This window comes from Bombus fervidus, chromosome 9, assembly GCF_041682495.2.
Source record: "Bombus fervidus isolate BK054 chromosome 9, iyBomFerv1, whole genome shotgun sequence".
Classification (NCBI taxonomy): Eukaryota; Metazoa; Arthropoda; class Insecta; order Hymenoptera; family Apidae; genus Bombus; species Bombus fervidus.
Window position 1 is genome coordinate 13959058 of NC_091525.1, and position 20668 is coordinate 13979725.

Genomic DNA, 20668 nt, shown 5'->3' on the forward strand with positions numbered 1-20668 from the left:
ACAATACGTACGTGGCATGCGTCCGCTACGTGTCCAGCATGAAATCGGCCGAGATAATACGCGATTGGCAAGATATTCTTGTCGCAAATCGCGAACGTTGCTCGCGAAATTGTTCGCCACTGTCGCGCGTCCTTAAAGCTTCGCTCAGACACGGCTAGTAATTTAGTGGCAAGTAAATTTAGAGCGGCAAGTAACTCGGTATGTTACCGCCTGGATACTGAAATTCGATCGAGTAGTTTAGAGTTCCGTTTCGTCAGATTTTTCTGTTCGACTAGGGTTTATTAGTACGGTTACTCGTCGTCACCTGACTGAACTGGACGTGTCCGTACGAGCCTTTGGCGTATACACGAGCCGCTTGTCTCGTTTTCGGCTCTTTGAGATCTCGTTCATTGAGTAACATGGCCCTGTTTCACGCGTTTCTGCCGCGATACGATTTATATCGCTTACGCAACCACCGGTTACGATCCACGATGTGGAAAGCGTTCGTTGGGGGATTACGTCGTGCGACCGTGGAGACAGTACGTATGTACGTATGTATGAATACGTATTGTTCGAGAGGACGATGATGCATTTCTGTTCTCGATCTCCGAGTTAATTCAATGGAGGCTGAAACTAGTAGGATGATAGCGCGAGGAGAGAAAACTGGAAGCGTCGAGCGAGAAAATCGTGGGTTAAACCCTTAAGTGGGAGAGGAATTTTGCGTGTTATTCGTCAAAGCGATAGTTTACGATATGGCGATATTAAACAGTTGTTGTTCTACTGTTCAGAATAACGAAACATCGCATCAACGATCAACCAGCTTAATAATCGACAGTACGAATAATTGCACGCAAATATTCAAATTAAAACACGAAAAATGTTTTGTCTTGACGATAACAGATGGATTCTTTCCATCGTATGGGTAAATTACGATCATTTAGAAGTCAGGAAGTAAGTTTATTAAACTTCTTATCTGCATCCGGATGCCGTGCAGATTCGGATTACCCACAGACGAAGAAGAAATCTTTTACTCAATAACCAGTGAAAAAAATATCGTGACGCACGAGCCGAGATATACTCGTACTCGCGAAGAGGGAGGAAGACGCTACAGAGAAAGCACGGCTGTAACTGCCAATGGGATCGTAATTAAACTAAACCGACGTTTCCTCGCGCCTTGGTGCGGTTACTTTCTCCATCGTGCAGGAAATCGATCGTAAAACTCGGCCTTTTGCACTCATCTAACAGAGCCAATTTATGCTTCCTTCTTGCGTAGGTACATTACCGTTCATAAGCGTTCGAATACTCGCAATTAACGTAATTCGATCAAGAGGTTGATACGCGACTATGCTGGAAACATGCTACTGTACCTTTCATTTTTTACTCCTTGCTGTAACGTTGTATTTCTTACTTTTCTACCAAAAGGGAATAATAAAATTATGAAATTAATAAGATCGCCAGACGGCGCCAGTTTCAGATAATGGTTATCGACGACTATTGAATAGTCGCGGACGATCTTTCCGTAGGGTGTACACCAGCTTCTGGTGTCTATACCTATAACTCCGTTAACGCCTCTTATCAAACTCGTCCGACAAATACCGATTATCGGCGCAAAACGATACATATTCCTGCGGCAACAATAAACGTATATAATTCCAGAGATACTCTTGCGACGCCTATTGATACTAATTTTTTGTAAATACAGCTCTGTGTCGTCGATTGCGATAAAATCGCGACGTCGTCTAAGAAATAGAAACGGATATCTTAGATTCTTGAAACAATATCCGTGAGATATAAATTCTCGATAACGTTAATTAACACACACATTGCTAGAACACATAGATTTCCTATTATTATATAGTCATATATATATAATATCGAGTCATCTATTCCCCAACAATTTCTATCTATTCAAAGAAATTTGTTTTGAAAGAAAGAGGCAGATTATTCGATACTCGAGTTTAGTAGTGCTCGTGTTGATTTCTTGAGTCTCGAAGAAGATAAGAATCGACGATTGAACGATATCGTTTCAGGTGAACGTGTTATAATTGCCAAAAACGGAGGCTGACGCGTCTGGCTCTCTGGTATATTGCGTACATGCGGTACGCCCCCGTCTATCCTACGTGCATTACAACCGCGAAGTTCGAATTCGGAAGTCGTGTAGGTGTGCTCTGACTCAGAGCGGTTGAGTCTTCGGTCTCGCTTCGTTTTCCAATCGTATCCGGCTTGACTTGGTCAGGAATATCCGTGTTCGGTTAGCGTGGAATTTTAATAAGGAAAAATGTCCCATCTAGTTAGCGGCATTCTGGTACGCCGTGGAATTTGCCTTACATTTTATATGGTAGTGGTTCCGAGCGACACGAAACGACAGCTCGCAACGTATCGAATCTCCTCTTTTTAATCGTTTCAATCGTTCTTTCTTTATCATTGTCGTTTTAATTTTCGCGCGTGAAGATTACATGGAAGCACGCGATAAGGAAAAATTCACAATCGCTGGAGAACACGTTCGGTGCGATGGTTCTCGTTTAACTTAGAATGAAATAAAAGGATATTTCTGAGATTAATTCGCGACGTAACGAATCTTTAGTTTTTATTCGATTTTCCGCTTGACGTAAGCAACGTTGAGTATGGTAAACTCGAATCGTAGTTACGCGCGATTCAATGTTACCGATTGATTCATGACGCGAGATAAACCGGAACGCGTAAAAGTTTGTCGTAAAACGCTTTTAAACATCGTCAGACGATACGAAATATCGGAAACTGGATAAAAATATCGTTTTGTCGGTGTTGACGAGACGAATCTTCGATTTTTATTCCATTTTTCATTTGACGCAAGTAATCATCGAGTATGACAAACTCGGATTGTTTACGGAGAGATACGCGGCATTCAATGTTACCGATCGATTCATGACGCGAGATGAACCGGAACGCATAAAAATTCGTCGTAAAACGCTATTAAACACCATCAGGCAACGTTAAACATCGCAGTCTAGATAAGAGGATTCTTTTGTCTGTGTTAATGAGATTCGCTGCATGAGCATGTTCGAGGAGGCCACTAACCTCCCCTCGTTATATCATAAAGAACTTTACCGAGAAATTCGAAGATTTCGCTTACCGATCGTTGGTAAAAATATCGATTATTCTACTGGTGCGTTTCACAAACGTTTTAACTATATACCGCTACAAACATAAAATTGAATCTTTGCGACGTAAAACTTACTGATCTGTCCTGCTTAATTAAAAATTCATATCTGCCATTTTATTATTTTTCTTTACGCGACTTAAAATATTCAGTGATTATTTCGTAACAGACTTTAACCCGTCTATGATATAGGTAATTATGCTGAATGTTTATACAAATTCGTGTTTTTATAAATTAAAGGAAAGGAATTAGATTTGATCGTAAATTTCATTCATCCACGAAATATTATACTTATAATACTATGTATACTTTGCCATGTACATTTTTGCAACTTCAGAAATGCATAAACATCCGCGATCTAAATATAACTCTGCTTAAAAGATACGAAGAGCTTCGAGTATATTCACGTATATTGAAAAGTAAAAAAAAAAATGTAAGATAAGATATCTTAACTAAAGAAAGCAGACACGTATGAAACATTTTGATAAAATCTCACCATTGTTGTAGACTTCCGCGTTAACCAGCGTTTCCTCGTCATCCGTATCCGGTCCGAGAGACACTGGAGTGTACACGATCGAGTCCCGCGCTCTCATCGTGTCCAATTTTAAATAAACGATGCTTCTTCTTTATGATACATTCGCGAACGAGCTGAAACAAAAATCAAACAAATTTTAAGGAAATAAAGCTGAATGCTTGGTGTGTTACATGGGCGTGTCAGACGTTTGTTTTAGTTATTTAAAGCTTACTTTCTAGGCGTGTAAAAGATACACGAGATAGATAAAGAAAAAAGATGCAAAAGTTCAAAGAATTTGACGAAGTAAAAGAAGAAATAGCGATACACTGACTTACGCGGTAGAATTCAAAGCTTGCCAGGCGGCTGCGCAGCTACGCAGTGACTCAGAATCCCAAATATAGTGTTTGTTCGAATTTCTTTACATTTTTGACGAAAATAAATTCCTACTCTTCAAACTTATTCCATTCGGTCAATTAAATTAACAAAAACTGACAAATTCCAGCAAGTAAAAGTTGCTCTTATTAGAGTGATTCTGGTCGCCGTATTGGCTCGCTAAATACCTTACATTTAGCGTTTACTATTAAAGTTATACTTCGAATTGTTATTGAATATCGTTGAAAACCTGATATTGTTCTTATTAGACGGTACTTACTATTTTATTAAACAATCACGACGTATAGAAACGACGAACGATCTCGGGTCAGACTATAGATTATTTTTCGTAACGCTGATTTCACCAGGTAGCGAGGCACGTTTCTGACGACTAGAACGTACTATTGGCTACAAAATTGACAAATTTCACAAGAAACATTTCTGTTACAAGCCAACAATTTCCATTGCATAGCTGTATCGATAGCGAGTAAGCAAAGCACGGTGAAATTGAAATCGAACATAACTCCCGTCAACCATAAACCTACTATCCGTTTTATGGAAATTATAAATAACATGGTAGAAACTCGTTAATACCGTTACTCGATGCATTACGAGTGCGTGTAAGCGTTGCGTTACCAAAACAGAAAAAATTTCAACGCGCGTAGCGATATTTTATCCGCGAGAAACCTCTCGGAGCATGTAACCGTTCGCCATTTGCACGTCCGATGACATTCTTCGAATTAAAATTATGTTTTTCACTCGTCGACCGTAATCAATTCGATATTGTTTACGCGTCTTTAAGGGTGAATTTAAAGAAACCGGAAGAATAATTCAGAGATTACTAGGAAGTTTCTTCAGGTAATAATGGTCTGGTTTATTTATCTGTTAGCCCCTTCGATGGCCGTGCAAACATCGTGCGTTGTCCCATATGTTACTCGTGCGCTCCTTCGACCGACATGTGCGTCCTTGTACCAAAAATGGCAACCCCTTCTCGATAGAAGTCGAACAATCCGACTTGTGTTTCACATTTTATGTATTTCAAATAGTTTTCGGGAAAACATTTCGTTACGATTATCAGGGATGCGTTGGCCAACCGAATCGTCCTTGAGAACTTATCAATTAATTACAATTTTTCTAATAAACACCGTCAACGGTTATTGGTTAAAAATGAAATATGGTATGAAATCTTTCGGTAGTTTTGTCGATCGGTAAAGACGGAATTTCGAAAAATCTCCAATACCGCGTTAGTACGCAACTGAATCCCCGTGCATAGGAATTAGAAGATTAATATTTCTTTCTAGATGCGTTTCTGGATCCTTTCGCTTCTATGTTTCACGTTACACCGTAAAATGCGCCGAGTTCGACCGGCTTGGAATTTTCTTCATTAATAAACCTATCGAAACGAGCGATTCGTTTTTCCCCTAGCAACCGGTTTCCTCGTGGTTGTGTTCACGAGTCGCTTCGTATACGGGATCTATTTCGGGTAAGACGACCGCCGTCGTCTCGACGCACCGGTAGACGTCATTCTTCCGAGATGCGATCACCACGTACCAACGAACGCCGTCGTTATGTCTAAGAATGTACCAGCTGTCGGTACATGACTTCATTGCAAACAAGTTCAAACAACTTTGCGCCGCTGTGAAATGCAAATATCATAACTCGTCAAGGTTCTGCATATTATCTACATAAATTATAAAAGATACATCGTATCCCTTTGCTATGCGATTTAAAAACCGGAAGTACTCCACTGTTAATTCTAATTCGTCCTACGATTTATATAATTTTGATTCTTCGCGCACGTTGTAACATAACGATTCGTTGATTCTTTTCGTTCCTTCTTTCGTTAAACAATAGGAATTCGCGCTTAAACAAATAAATTCGATAGCTAAAAATTGAATTAGGCGAGAGTCAACTAAAATATCGCTGCAATGGACGTAACTCGGACAAAGTTCTATCGTATTTCCTTTTGATGGTTAATTTAAGCGCATAATTTCTCTTTCCTTCTTTGTATGGCGGAACAGCGGATGCACGTGTATACACGACACAGATCGGTGGTTGTAACCACGTCTTTAGGTTCGCGGGGGGTCTGGCTGCCGCGGTATACATGGAACAAAGAAAAGGAAGAGAGGACTAAATATCTCGCTGCTCGATTTCTGCGAACCGTTCCAGGAATTGATATTTTTAAACCGTTGCATTTAGGACCGTCTGTGACCTCGACGTCACAGCGAAGCGTCTGGTTCAAAAGTAACGTGGAAGTTTCGACGCGGTCAGAATTATGGATCAGTTTCCGCGAATTGTTTTCCTCAGGTGTATATACTTCAAGACACAGAAACTGCCTGGATAATTGCACGACGGAAGGACAAGGCGAGGAAAAAGAATTTTTCTATTCTTAGGAGATACTCTCCCCACTCGAAACTACGCTCTTTCTTCTTCTTCCGTTTCACGCCGAGGCCAAAGGAAATCATCCATTTTATCTTTCTTCTTTGCTCTATCTTTTTTCAAGTTTCTTTCTTTGCCGCAGTTGCATCAACTAGACGACGTACCTTCGGGTAAAATGAAATCGCGTCGCAAGCGATCGAAGAAATTACGATAAATCGCGGATATACATTTTTCAGAGGAAAACAATTTTTGCTGCTAAAATTAAATCGACGAGACAATGCCCGGCTAACGTCATCCATTCTTGAAAGAGACGCGACAATTATCCGATACACCGTGTAAACACCAGACGGTGGAATGATTCAGTCGGTGTGGAAACGAACTAATTCGTGCGATCGCACGCGATTGTTGTAATTGATGTGCAACCATGCTAACGACAGGATGCGTCTGTTTGCATTCGTTTCACTCTAGATCCTGTCAATGAGTTCTCACGAAACGTGTTCGTTTTATCCCTCTTGGAAATTGTATCGTTTATCGTCGTGCATTAACGACGATTTTCAACGTAATATTTCCCTTTGGTGGAAACGCTCGTATATCGTATGGAATCCGAAGAATATTGGATTCGTAAAGTCCATGGTCCGATATATAAAGTGCAATAGATCTCAAAGCTTTCGAGCAGCGGAGCATCTCTCCGCAGCTCTCGACTCTCTCGAGTTGAACGAACTTGCGCAGTCTGTGCACGGACTTCAACGACACCCTTGACGCCTCAGACGCCACTTACTAATTCCCTGCCCTTTGCACCCACGCACGCACGTGCCTGCAGGCTAATGCAATAACGCGGTCGGAACTTTCTGTCAGGGGCTTAGCCTTGCTACCACGTGGTTTATGCGCGTGCTGAGCCTAGAAGGTGACGAGAACATACGTAAATTGCCTACCGACATTACTTCCTGGTTATATTTAGGCTCTCCTAACTCCAAGATCGAATTTCTTATGGGGACGACCCCACGAAGAATCCGCGATAAACTGGTTCGAATGGTTCAATTAGAACTCAAGTTCGGAGTTTATGGGCCGTCACTACTAAGATCGTAGTATTGTGGTAAAGATTTCTAATATTTTTAATTAATACAACAATTGGAATTATATTCTCAAATACCGATTTTTAACGTGGTTTCTTCGCATGATATGTATGTATTAATTTACCTAAAATTAATGTCAAACAATTAAAATTCGAACAAGAAACACCAAATTAGGGTGTTTACGACTATCGAGCGATGCATTTTGATCGACCATCCGCCCGAATTTCGAACAGAGAATAAATATAGACCGAATGTTCAGGTATCCCCTATTTTCGGCAGTTCCTCCCAATCGTTTCATCTACTCTTTTTTTTTTTACTTAATGCATTCCCCAGAATGGATGCTTCCCCTTATTTTCAAGACTCCCCTATGGTGCACGTTAATGTGGGGCACGCGCGCCTACGAGACGACGGACACGTGCGCGTCTGTGTATGAATTGTCAAACCTACTTGCGTCGGACAACATCGGGCAGCCGTTTGGTACGTGATAACTTTTTACTTGTTGGAGTGATTAGTACGAGTTCGAAGGTTGTATAAAAACGAAATGTATGTGGGTGTGTTATGGAACAAAGCACGAAACTTTTGTAACGCGTCTTTCGTTTGTATTGTCAACAGTATAAAGCAACTTATGTAATTTTAATAATCTTGTGACTCGTTAGCGACAATATCACTGTTGTTCAATTAACCAATCCAAGATCCAAATTAACTATATTTTCTATTCTATTTCTGAATAAAAAGAAGGCTCCGATTTATATATATATATATAAAATAATATTCTGAAAGTTGCAAAAGGACGAAATATGGACGAATGTGTTATGGATGCGAAGAAGCGAACGTTTCGTAGCATATCTTCCGCTTCTATCGACAAAGAACTCGATAAGTCTACGTATTATTTCACGATTAACTTGAAAAATCCAACTTAGCTACGTTCCCTCCGCTAACTTTAAATAAAAAGAATTTACGCCTGCAATACCATTAGGTTTTTGACCCAGAAGAGAAGCATTCCGAGTAGTCGTCCCAGATTTCGTGTCGTAATTCTTACCCGTTGACTTTTCGTCGCGTTCACGGGTATTCTTATCGAGCCGTTCGTCATTTTTCCTTGAGAACAGGGAGATTTAATGACTGGAGCGAGCCCGGGCACGCGCCCGCAAGAAGAATCGAGGGTATCGAGACGCGAGTCGCCAGCCTCCGGCTGCTCGCAAGAGGGTGCCTACTAGTAACTGTTGGGCGCCGACAAAAATAGCGCCCCGATGCCGTTGTACCTACGGATGCAACGAGCATTACCATCGACAGCAGTTAGGCGAGGGAAGAAGGGAGATGCCGGGATTTAGACGTGACGGTTGCCCTTCGGCACGCAAAAGGGACGTTGTTCCACGTTCGAACGAGGGATCATCGCGCCTCGTAGAGGAAGCTCTATTTCCGGTCTGCATTCGATGCCCCCGTGGCACTGTGATCGTTCTACGATAGCTCCACGATATCTTCAGGTTCGCGTGTCGTCGATAGAACGTCTGCAAGAATTTCTCTACTTTTCTAGTAACCACCGTGGAAAACTCTTAATAAACAAAACCTCGTAACCGTGAATTTCCCAGCATTTTCGATGGAGCTATAATAAAAATACGTCCAGATAGCTATAATAAATCAACATCGATCGAGCGGTCAGCTGATCGAAAGTGGAAGCTGATCGAGACTTCCTTGAGAATGATTCATTTGGGGAATAACGATCGGTAGAGTCATGCTTTCAATGAAAACAAACTAACGAACGATCGTACATGTGTCTTTGATGTTTAACAACGAGTCAACGCATAACAGGAAGAGCAACAGATTTCGTGCGATCATTTTATTCTGATATAAAAAGATCGAACGTGTAAGATGAGTAGGTTTTCGTTTTTTCTATAGAAGGAGCAATTTTAGAGAACCGAGACAAACGTCTCCTTCGTAAAGATGCTGAGAACGTGGTCGAGTTTGGAATCTCGCGAAAGGGACTCTCAAACGCATCTCCCTTTTTTCGTGCGAACCGTCGATGAAACGGGCGGAAACCCGTCAGTTATGCACCGTAAATTCGGGAAAAGAAACTAGTCGGTGGTGAGACTATCGAACAAAAGCTTACCGATGAGTTTCAGCCTCGAAATAGCAGCGTCGGGACGTCGACTCTCAGCTATCTCGCGTTCCACGGAGCAGCGACACTTTTCCTTCTTTCTCCTCTTCTTCTTCGTCTTCTCCTCAAGCTTTCACTCGATCCTCGCGAAAAGAACCTTGCGAAGAATCTTCTTCTCGCGTGTTAATTCAAATATAAATATAAATATACTTGTTCGAATTTCTTTTCGATTAGTTAAGAGGTTCTAAATGAACGATATGTGTTTAAGGATTCAAATAAATATTATAAATAAATTACAAGGTAGGTAGAACGTCAATTCGAGCGTCGACGCGAACCCTGTTCCGCCCCGGATCCTCCATTCAGAGGAACACCGAACCAGCCGACGCGTTTTCGACGACTGCACCACGTTGCCCTCGTTCTCCCCGAGTCACGGCGAAGCTCTCGTTTGTCCAGAAGCTTTTTTCTTCTTCGCTTTCCCCACCAGCCGCTTCGCGTCTTTCCCCTACTATTTCCTTGCTCCAGGGTGGAAGCTGACGAAGGGTATTTCGATAGCGCTTTTCGTGACCTTTTCGAAAGTCATTCGTCCGATCTTTAATCGATTTCCTCGTATATTTCAAATTTTTGAACATTTACCTAATTTCAAGCCCAATTTAATTTATATTTAATTTAGACGAAGAATATAGTAACCGAGATAGACTTTTCGAAGCCTTCTCATTCTTAATTTCATGGTATGGAATTCTTTTTTTTTTTTTTTTTTTTTTTTTTTAATTGCAGGGAATTGAGATGAAGTCGAGGAAGATCGTACTGGCAATATGCGATCGGTCTGCCCATAACGGAAGGGAAATCCGGAAAATACGGATCAATTCGGAATTTAATCAGCTATTAGCGTTTAAATAAGATGAGACAATTTGATGTAATATATGTTCAGACCTTCAGCTTGGCCGACTAATACCGCCAGCTGTATTTTTCGAGTTCTTTGTCTTTGTCTCCTCGTGTTTTGCATATCCGCCGGAACTAGCGGTGTACTTTTTTCAGTTTCGTCTGTCGTTGAGTCTTGGATTACTACTCTTTTCTCTTCAAAGGGAAATCGTCCCGAAACGACAAAAGAATACATTTTGAATCTTTTAATTATTATTTTTTCTTTTACTATTACGTCAGTGTAACGAAGAACAAAATGTTTGAGTAGAATTATTCCTTTATTTGTTTCATTGCTGGTAAAAAAATGATGCGATTAATTATAGAATAGTCGTGATTTTCAGTGTGACTTCTTGAAAGTACGTTTCCGAGATCATTTTGAAGATTTATATTTAGCAAATGTGCATGTCAATGAAATTCTGTTTGTTTTTGTATACCGGTCCCCAGGAACCGTACTTGTCGTTCTTGTCGTTCTTGTTCGCTGACTGTTGTTGGGATTGTTGCTGCTGATGTCCTGACGATGCATTTTTATCTTTCCTACGTGTGCAAAGTTAAAAGAAAACGTGAAAAGTTATTAGCTGTTTAGAAAAAATAAAATATCATAATATAATAATATAATATTAAAAGACTAAAAAAAGGTATATTGCAAACATACTTAACACCCTCGAAAGGTCCTTTGATGGTAATATCATTGATATTAGCGTACACCATTTTAATTCTTTTGCCTGTTCTCGGAAATAATTATACTCTTTTCTTCCGTTTCTTTCCGTCGCTTTAACCCAATCAAAACCAATATGTCGATCGATTTTCCGGATGTATCAGATAACGTTCTCACTGCCAATAATAGAGTATTCTCTTCTTTTTCTACTTTCGAAAACAATGATTAATTCGTAATAATCGTGTCTAATTTAAGGTTTCTTATTTTTTTTTCAGCTTTTTAGTTATAGAGGACACTTACTTTATGGCACGTGATGCAAATGAACCAGAACTAGCAGTTCTAAACGATTTCCAACATTAGCACGTCGACTCCCCTTGCGAGTTCGAAGATTTTTAGCGAGCCTGCATAAATATATATAATATATAAAAATATAGTAACAAAAACCGTTTATAATCTTCCTTTTACACTATTGTTGGTTTAACCCTCGAACTATTATTTAATATTTTAAAATACAGGTCTAAAAAGTTATTTATGGTCGTGTGAAGGAAATGCAAATATTTTTCGAAATTTTTCCCATTCATCTTACATTAATAGTTTTGTATCATAAATCGCTAAACTACTGTTAGCTAAACTACGATTATCGAAACATCGATTGATAGAACGATCAATTGTACCGTAGTTTTCAACATTTTTATATTAAGTCTTTGATAATGTATATAAACAAAGAGATTTTCCCTCGTATTACGTATCTTTTCCTACACTTTTCTCTTGATACAAGTTTTATACACTCGTATCAAGTTGTAGTATTAGAAGCTAACATACAGTAACAAGGTTTTACCGTACACAATAAATTTATTTGATGCGATTTTTGGTATCAAAATGTCACACTAGGATCAAAGTGCGAATAGAAAACCTGTTTTCGTAATTTTGCACTTACCTAACACTGGGTAAGAATGTTGGGGAGTTGCCTTGACAGTCCAAGACTTTGCACCTCATCGACACATAAGTGTTCGCGATTGCCACGAAATACTACTGCGATTCCCGTTGATTCCAACTTTCCTCGCGTCCACTCGGATCGATAGTTATTCGCTGTTTTTGTTCTTTTTCTAATGATCTGAATGAGCAAGGAATTTTTAAATGAACGTCGACTCGAGGTTGCCACCAGAAAGACTGCAGGTTCTCCGGCGATTCTGTCGCCTCTTACATAGCCTGCGAGTGTCCCCTTCTTCGCATATTCAGCTTTGATATCGAGTGGGGATCGATCTCGATTCCTTCGAACCATCAATGACAGAATTTTTAATAGATCGGTATTTTACATTACTGAGTAAGCTTGTTGATAATGTGCATGATTTAATGGAGAGCAAATTATTATTCATACAGGAAAAACTGTGAAAAATTTTCTTGAATTATACGCGACCGTGAATCCGACTTATGATATCTTTAGCTTTTAGATGACGCCATTATTTTGTAAGAAAAGATACCTAAATTTTATGAAAATAATATTTTATCGCATAACGTAGGACAAATTCAAGGAAGTACGTTCGAAGCATACAGTTTTAAGGTGATAATTCTTTTTGATCGTAGAAATATTATTATTCGTGTCATTATAGATATGGAACTATTATCATTCGTCTTGAAACAAATCGCACGTTGCTCTTGGAGCTAAAAAGATTTGATGGACGTAGCTGCTGAACTAACTTTAGGCTGAAGAACAGGATACGTTACTGGTTGTAAAGTGCCGTTAGTCGCCTTTCTCGTCACAAAAAAAAAAAAAAAAAAAAAAAAAAAAAAAAAAAAAAAAAAAAAATAAAAAAAAAACATCAACGTATCGATCAACGTATCGAACCTTCGATGGAGATGTTCTCGAAGAATAAATTTAATTACGGAAAATTCTTCTAATTCTTCCAGTTAATGATTAACTATCGCCGTGCAATTTAGAAATAGAATCGTCGTCAACACGCATTTCGACGACATAAATTATACATTCAGGGAAGAATAAAAAATAACGCAAACAATTTGCATCTACATGAAAACTAGAATCTGATGCAACATCGATCCTTGATGTCATCAGATTGTTGATTTGAAACCACCGAAACTTTTTGAAAGCGAATATCAATAAGAAAAAGCTTGGAAATTTCGGATGTTTCCGCTTTGAGTCGATTTTTAATAATATGTAAATACGAGCTGTAATTAACAAATATCTTTCTAACAGATCTTAAGAAAGGAATCGTTAACGCGTGTCTGAAATCGTCGAAAGTATCAAACCTATTTTCCGATCACCTTATGGTTTAACAATGTTAAATTACTTTATCAAGTATATCTTAACGATAATAAAAATTGCACTTTATATTTAGATGGGTTATTTACAGCAAATTTACACAATTTATACGACATACAATTTATACGACATAAATAGAATATTTTTTACTCTGTATATAACGACTCTATTTTTATCATTATTCTTATTTCGCATAATTTATCTAGCTTCCACTATGCTAGGTTGTTTTCCTGGATTCAAATTAATCAAACGATTTGAATTTTCTGCTAGTTCGGTAATGCTGACTCTACCACGTTGTCTGACAAATTTTGCCACAGCTTCCAGCTCCTCCTGAGATATGTAAATAAATTTCCCTCTATCGTCGATAACTCCAGTCAAATTTCCATGCGCCTGCAGATCCTGAATTCTTTCTACTACGCTTGATGTTTTTAAACCAAAGCACGCTGCCAAATCTTCTAGAATTACTACTTTGTTTCGCTTAATGTATAGAACAAATTCTTCTAATAAATTTTGTTCGTCTTCTTCGTCATACTGATTATTATAGCCCTCTTCTTCTATGCTAAACGCTTGTTTCATTTTTAAATATTCTTCGTATTCTTTCTTTTCTTTCTCCTCCCTGGCTTTCTTTTCCGCCTCCTCTCGTCTTAATTCTTCTGCCCTTTCTTTTTCAGATTGTTTATCTCTTTCTTCTTGAAGAAGTTGTTCTCTTTTCTTACGTTCTTCTCTTTCCCTTTCGACAATTTCTCTTTGCGCCCTTTTCTCCGATTTGGCTGCCAACTTGGCCCTTTTCTTCGCACCCATTTTGAAATCAGGCATGGGCGGTTTCTCATCTGCTTCGTCGTTAGCTTCGTTTCCAGATCCATCGTCATCTTCCTCAATTTGGTGACTGACAGTCGCTTGCATACGACGTCTACCAACTCTTTGACCAATTGCTCGCCTTATTGGTCTACCTTGTGCAACTCTTTCGGCTACATTTGCTTGTTTTTTCTTTGCTATAACATTCGTAAAGCAAACATTTGATGGTTTTTCGAAATATCAAACATTCAAGGGATCTAAATGACCGATTTAAGTACCAGTTTCTATCAAACGCAAGGAAAGATTAATGATAAAAAGATGAAATCGATGTTCATGAAAATTATCGTAACATCTGTTTCAAAACAAACTTAAAGGTTAGGGACGTGTTTGGTTATCTTAAAGAGGATACTTTAATAATAACATAAAAAATATTTTGCATAAAAACATACCTTTTTTACTGGAAAATACAGTAACGCCGATAATCAGTGCAATAATTAAAACAGCGAAAGAAGCTAACAACGTAACGTCCATTTTTTGTTTTTATTTTCCTAGGCCAGGTTAGTTTCCGATTATCGAGAAAGCAGATATCGATAATGCTCACTAGCGCCGCGTACGTGAACTTCACTGTTGTTGTCGAAGGTGACGTGTGCTCTATTCTGTATCGCATAGAATTTTATTCGTAATTTAAGCTACGCCGTGCTACTAAAAGCACTGCATATCAAAAACCATGTTAAGATACGGCGGTATATTCTTTATATTCTTATGCGTTTTCAAATATGGTACTGGACTTTATTTTCACATCGCCGAGACTGAAAGGAAGTGTTTCATCGAGGAAATTCCAGATGAAACGACCGTTTTAGGTACGTGAAATGTACGTCAATAAAGTGAATTATTTTTACGGTTAATAATTCGATTTCTCTGCGACTCTCATTGAAACTTTTCATTTTTTTTTCCCTATAGTACATTACAAAGTTGAGTTGTATGATCCGAGAACGGGTGGATTTGCTCCGAGCACTACCGGAATAGGAATGCACGTGGAAGTTAGGGATCCAGACGATAAAATGATTCTCTCCAGAGTGTACAGTTCAGAGGGAAGAATTTCGTTTACTTCTCATACGCCTGGCGAACATGTGATTTGTTTGTATTCCAATAGCACTTCTTGGTTCAGCGGTGCCCAACTGGTAATATATCTAATTGTAAACAAAATAATAATCGTTTATAGCGTTCGATAACTAAATTCATTTTATTATATAGAGAGTACACTTGGACATTCAAGTCGGAGAACATACTATCGATTATGCCAATACAGCTCAGAAGGAAAAGTTCACCGAGTTGCAGTTGAGGATACGTCAGCTTCTCGATCAAGTGGAACAAATAACAAAGGAACAAAATTATCAAAGGGTATTCGTCTTACGTTTAGCTTCGAAAAGCTTTGCTTAGGATTTCAGCTATGTTCTTATATTATTTATTTGCAGTATCGCGAAGAACGTTTCAGACAAACGTCTGAAAGTACGCATTATCGGGTGTTCTGGTGGTCCCTCGCTCAATCTGCTATTTTATTGCTCATGGGTGCATGGCAAATCAGACATTTGAAGAGTTTCTTCGAAGCAAAGAAACTAGTATAAGATTGACAATTCCAGAAAATGTTAGTCATCCGAAGAACACCTTTCTATCGTCATGAGAAATCTCCGCTGTAATTTATTTAAGAAAAAGAAAAATGAGGAAAAACCGGTCTTAACGTAAAGAGATTAGTTTTCTATTATTTGTATTCGTCATACATAATCGGTTTAAACGTGCTTACACTTATTTCCTGGTTAACGTATTTGTGAAATTTATTCTTAAACGGAATGAAAAGCTGTGTATGAATTTTCATTGGAATAAAATATTCATTTTACAAAAAATCTCTGTTTATTTTTTCTTCTCTTGTAAGACTATGAAATACAAATTACCGTAATATAATCGGGCTAACGACTCTAAAAATATTAGTAAAACAGTTGACATTTTCAAAAAGTATAACTTTTAGATATCTATGTAAACGAATAATTGTTAAGAACTAATTTATGAAATTATTGCGACATTCGCGATATTAGATACATAAGGGTATCCTAGTGAAACAAATTAGTCCCGTTTCTCGACAATTTTGCACCGAAAGCAGAGAGAAAATTTCCTCTCTATCGAAACATTGGAAGAAACCGTCCAAAAATTGAGTCATGAAAAATCAACATGGAAGACAGAAAGTTTCTCGTTCTGTGCATACGTAGCATGCTACGAATATCGACACTCTATACATCTCGGACAAGCCACGTACTGCCATCTATCCTCGCATACTCTAAGTTGCTGTTCCTTGGATCTTCGATAGATGGCAGTACGTGACTCGTTCGACACTCGTTCACGTACAATTTACACTTTAATTTGTTCGCTAATATTTTATCTATATTCGAAATGTAAACAGAGACAAATTTTCGAGGACCCGATCGATCTTTCGTTCTATTTACAATATTTCACCCGTTTGCTTTGGCTTTCAAAATCTATCTATATTTCCGATGTAATTTTTCAAAGTTCGCGAATGACTAGGAAGAAAGATCGGAGGGGCAAGAGTTAAGGAGCGTTCGGCCGATCATTATTATCGTCAATATCGAAGGTTCTCGACATTATGGCACGCAAGAGATCCTCTAGACGATCGACACAATATCGTCGATACAACGTTGAGAAGCTTAAATATTGACAGTGACGTCGACTGTCTGCACGCTTCTTTCAAGGTAAACGATCAAGCAGTTGAATTACCTTTACACGGTAATTTACATTAATTTCTACAAGTATAGCGTTTTACCAACTACGAATAGATAGAATTTAATTTTCTTTTTTCGTAGCTAACAAGATTTTTTTAGAGAAATTGCTCATTCCCTTCGGTATTCCACTTGCATTCCCCTTTCTTTAGCCTCGTTTCCACGCAAAACTCGCATTGTTATGCCGCGTATAGGCCGATGCCGGATAGAACGAGCTATAACATCCGAAACGTTAATCCATTCGGTGCGCGTCGTCTCCTCTGCGACTCCGATAAATCACGATATTCCGGAATACATTCGGAGAGGAAGAAGCCGATGGCCCGAATTTATCGTTTTGCAAAAAAAAAAAAAAAAAAAAGGACCAAGTCGATGTCAAGTTATCGCGAGCGGGTCTCCGTTCTGCCAAAAGTTTCTTCTTTTCCTTTCCCTTTTCAGTTTTTGAAAGTTCCTACTTCTCAGATCGCCGTCTTAGAAAGCAACCGGGTGACCAGTTGCTCGTTATCTCTGAATTTCATTGAGTTGCGCGGTTGCGCTGCAGATTAAAGGGGATTGCAAGATTTCAGGTTCTAGCATATCCGGTCCGGCGTAGAAGCCGACCTGCGAAACGTTAAATATAATCGTGGCAATTATTTCAAGAATACGTTAACGTTCGTTAAAGTTCTTGCGATCTCTTCGTGCCTAATTAAACCGAAATAAACGATACAATCAAGAAGATACGGTAGATCAGATTTCATATAACATTTGTAAAAATCATAAATGTCCAGGTTATTGGATGTATGAAGAGAGGAACGCGCGGATAAATCGTAAAGTAGAAAATATATTTTAATACACAAGCGTAAGTACAAGTAGGAATATAACTTGAGCTGGTCCCGATCCGCCTGTCTACCGTCTATCGTCTATACGCTGTCGATGGTTTCGGTGCTTGAGAAAACCAAAAAGACCAGACGTACAGGTGGTGACCACTTTGACAATAAAAAAATCACATACCTGTAAATTGTATATTCAAAAAAAGACAAGACGTTTCGACGAAAGGAATATTAACTCTTTTTTCGATAGTGTTAAGGTCATTCGATGGATGTGGAAATCAAAGAAACGCGTGGGTAAATTGTAAGCTATTGAAAGTATATATTTATTGTGAATGTAAAGTAAAAAGTGTGGAATACGATGTAAGCCGGTGCAGATCCGCACGCTAGTGTCACGGATCAAATTTCTGTTTGGCACATGCTACGCCAGACGCGATGGTCCTTGCGAGATTCCTCATGGTCTGGACGCCAAGACCTACACATTGTTACACTGACCCGCAACAAACCCGAGGAAATACCATAAACCGAATCTGTTCAGTTTCATTTCTCTTCGCATAAACATTTTCGGTTTACAGATGGTCCTTACGTTTGTTGCACGCTCTTACCTATTACGGAGAAAGCGGGTGTCTGGCGAGATAACAGACTTTTCCCATGAACAAGGATGCCCACGAGCCGTATCTGGTTTTCTTTGTCCTTGCAACTTCATTTATTAACTAACGGGCATCGCGGATCATTACCCTCACTTTTCTACCGAAAAGTGTGGACGACGAATCCGCGTTCCGAGTTCAAAAGGGCACACCCACACCGAGCTTTCCTCCTTGATGGTACGAGACAAGTCCGAACAGTTCCTCTCGTGATCCTTTGTAATAAAAAACCTAACTGTGACAAGTAAACTCAATTTTCTACTGAATCTTTCCTAATCGCTTAAAAATTACGCGACAAAGTCAACGTCGCACGGGTGCCGCTTATGGTCTGTCGTCGACGCATTCTTTTGTCTATGCGCTATCGATGATCTCGACGCTCGAGAAAGCCGAAGACCAGACGCAGAGTTTTCCTAGAAGCGTCGATCACTTCGGCAAACTCACATAAGCAAAATAGAAATAGAGCAAGCAAAAATTTTAAGGACAATAGTTAACGCTGCATGGTACGTCAGAAATGAAGACCTACGAAAAGATCTAAAAATTCCAACGGTCAAAGAGGAAATCGCTAGATACGCGAAAAAGTACAAAGAAAGACTTGCAGCACACCCAAACCAGCTGGTTGCTGAAACAAATAAAACCAAAATAGAAAGAAGACCGAAGAGGAAGCATCCCGCAGACCTCGCAATAGAGATGCAATAGGCAACCTAGAAGATGGAATCCCGCTGGGGGTAACCATCCACGTGCTATATTTTTATTCTTTGAGCTATAATATTTTACCAAATGTCCTTCTGGACAAATTGTAAAAATTCAAACAAATAATCAATAAAAAAAAAAAAAAAAAGAAAATTTCGACAAATAGGATCCGTTTCATAGAAATTTCTGCAAAAGGTAGAATTATCACGGAAGCTCGCGTATCTTGGTTAAACGTTTCAGCAGAGAACTAGGAATCGGTACGGGTTACTTAATTCGATCGAAATTAGAGAGCAACGCGAAAAACAACCGGTATAAGACAAAGCCGTATATATCGGATATTTGACTGACCGGCGACTGTACTCCATTCCCTCGTAACCGACATTAATTAATTTGCACGATAAGATCGTTTTATCTACGTTTACTAGAACCATTTCTTCATAGTCTACAGGCTTTTCCATACTTTTTTCTGCACTTTCCGCTCTTCCGGTTAAAAAAATGATAAGCAGCCGACAGGGCACGTTTTGCTTTCACTTATCCGCTTTATACGCAGTCACCGTGTTGCCTCGCCTAACAAGAAACATTTTAATTTGTTCATTTTTCAGCAGAGTAAATTACTTCGTCACGTGTAATTCCTACGATACGTATCGATCGGGAATAAGTTTTCTCATAGGTCGCCGGTGAACGTAAAAAAAGAAGGAAAAAGAGAAAAGAAACGATTTAAACACTTTCCAAAAGCGTTCGTTACGACGCGTGTAACGAGCTAGAATAGTTACGTACGATCCAGTCGGTCGATTAATCCATTATCCTCCGGTTCTCGGCGATTAAAGCGTCGTTGATCGCGATATTTAAACAAAATGCATCTATCGCGCTATTGATCGGCGTCCAGGCAAAGATTCGCTTCGCTAATCGCAGCCACCGACTAGTTATGGGAAAAGAAGTAGATTTTCTCACGTATGAAAAGGAATTTAAGTAATCGTGTTGATATTTGAACTACGGGCGGTTTAAAGAGCGCGTACAGCGGCGCGTTAAAGCTTTCGCGAATCGGAAAACGATCGTCTTTTCGACGATCGATCGAAACGTCTATTTAACGCGTTACGCGATAGGATTATGAAAACATTTTCGTAGATTCAAATGCTGCTTTCGTCGTTACGAAATGATGTTATACCGTATCGTGCTCGTAATATTTCGTTATACGTAGCAATCCTTCGAGTTACTTTACAGGAATAAAAACGATTTTAATTGGTTGGAACACTTTCGTGCTATAGAAATAATTATCGTTCGGTTAGGGAGTCGTTAATTTTTGTACACGCATTTTGTACACGTTAATTATTGTACGATAGAAATCTAAGAAGTACGTTCAAGGATATCGCGATACGTAGTTTAACGAACGTTTTGAAATATATTTCTGGAATAACGATGATCCTCGCATAGGCGATCGATGTATATTTTGTAGCAGCTAAACAACGATTTTACTAGTACGTGACTGAATCGTACTGAATTTAAAGGGTAACGTAATTTAATCGTCATCAATCCTTCCACGTCAAGCTAGTT

At 39.1% G+C, this 20668-nt stretch overlaps 4 protein-coding genes across 7 annotated transcripts in view; 1 reads left to right on the forward strand and 3 right to left on the reverse strand.

Moving 5' to 3' along the window:
- Positions 1–10381, reverse strand: part of Rols (zinc-RING finger and ankyrin repeat domain-containing protein rolling pebbles) — a 48807-nt gene extending 38426 nt beyond the window's left edge. Inside the window, exons 1-3 of one of the 2 annotated variants that reach the window (XM_072010068.1) lie at positions 9846–10381; positions 9561–9720; positions 3615–3766 (exon numbers count right to left, since the gene is read on the reverse strand). In XM_072010068.1, coding sequence (XP_071866169.1) covers positions 3615–3711 — 97 coding nt within the window. In that variant the 5' untranslated portion in view covers positions 3712–3766; positions 9561–9720; positions 9846–10381. Of the gene's footprint in view, positions 1–3614; positions 3767–9560 lie in introns of both variants that reach the window. The other variant, XM_072010071.1, reaches the window with a different exon arrangement.
- The window catches only part of LOC139990662 (aldo-keto reductase 1B-like), a 100135-nt gene that overhangs the window by 53768 nt on the left and 25699 nt on the right, over positions 1–20668 (reverse strand). The window lies entirely within an intron of this gene.
- Ddrgk1 (DDRGK domain containing 1) lies at positions 11422–14763 on the reverse strand. 2 transcript variants are annotated; one of them, XM_072010095.1, is made up of 3 exons: positions 14640–14763; positions 12059–14391; positions 11422–11522 (listed from the first exon to the last, which is right to left on the reverse strand). In XM_072010095.1, the coding sequence occupies exon 2, from the start codon at positions 14300–14302 to the stop codon at positions 13598–13600; it is 705 nt and encodes a 234-aa protein (XP_071866196.1). In that variant the 5' UTR covers positions 14303–14391; positions 14640–14763; the 3' UTR covers positions 11422–11522; positions 12059–13597. The 2 variants fall into 2 exon arrangements, with proteins under 2 accessions (XP_071866196.1, XP_071866195.1); XM_072010094.1 differs by having other exon boundaries at positions 14644–14733.
- Eca (transmembrane p24 trafficking protein eclair) lies at positions 14920–16095 on the forward strand. The gene is made up of 4 exons (XM_072010103.1): positions 14920–15054; positions 15155–15375; positions 15449–15595; positions 15670–16095. The coding sequence occupies exons 1-4, from the start codon at positions 14922–14924 to the stop codon at positions 15817–15819; spliced, it is 651 nt and encodes a 216-aa protein (XP_071866204.1). The 5' UTR covers positions 14920–14921; the 3' UTR covers positions 15820–16095.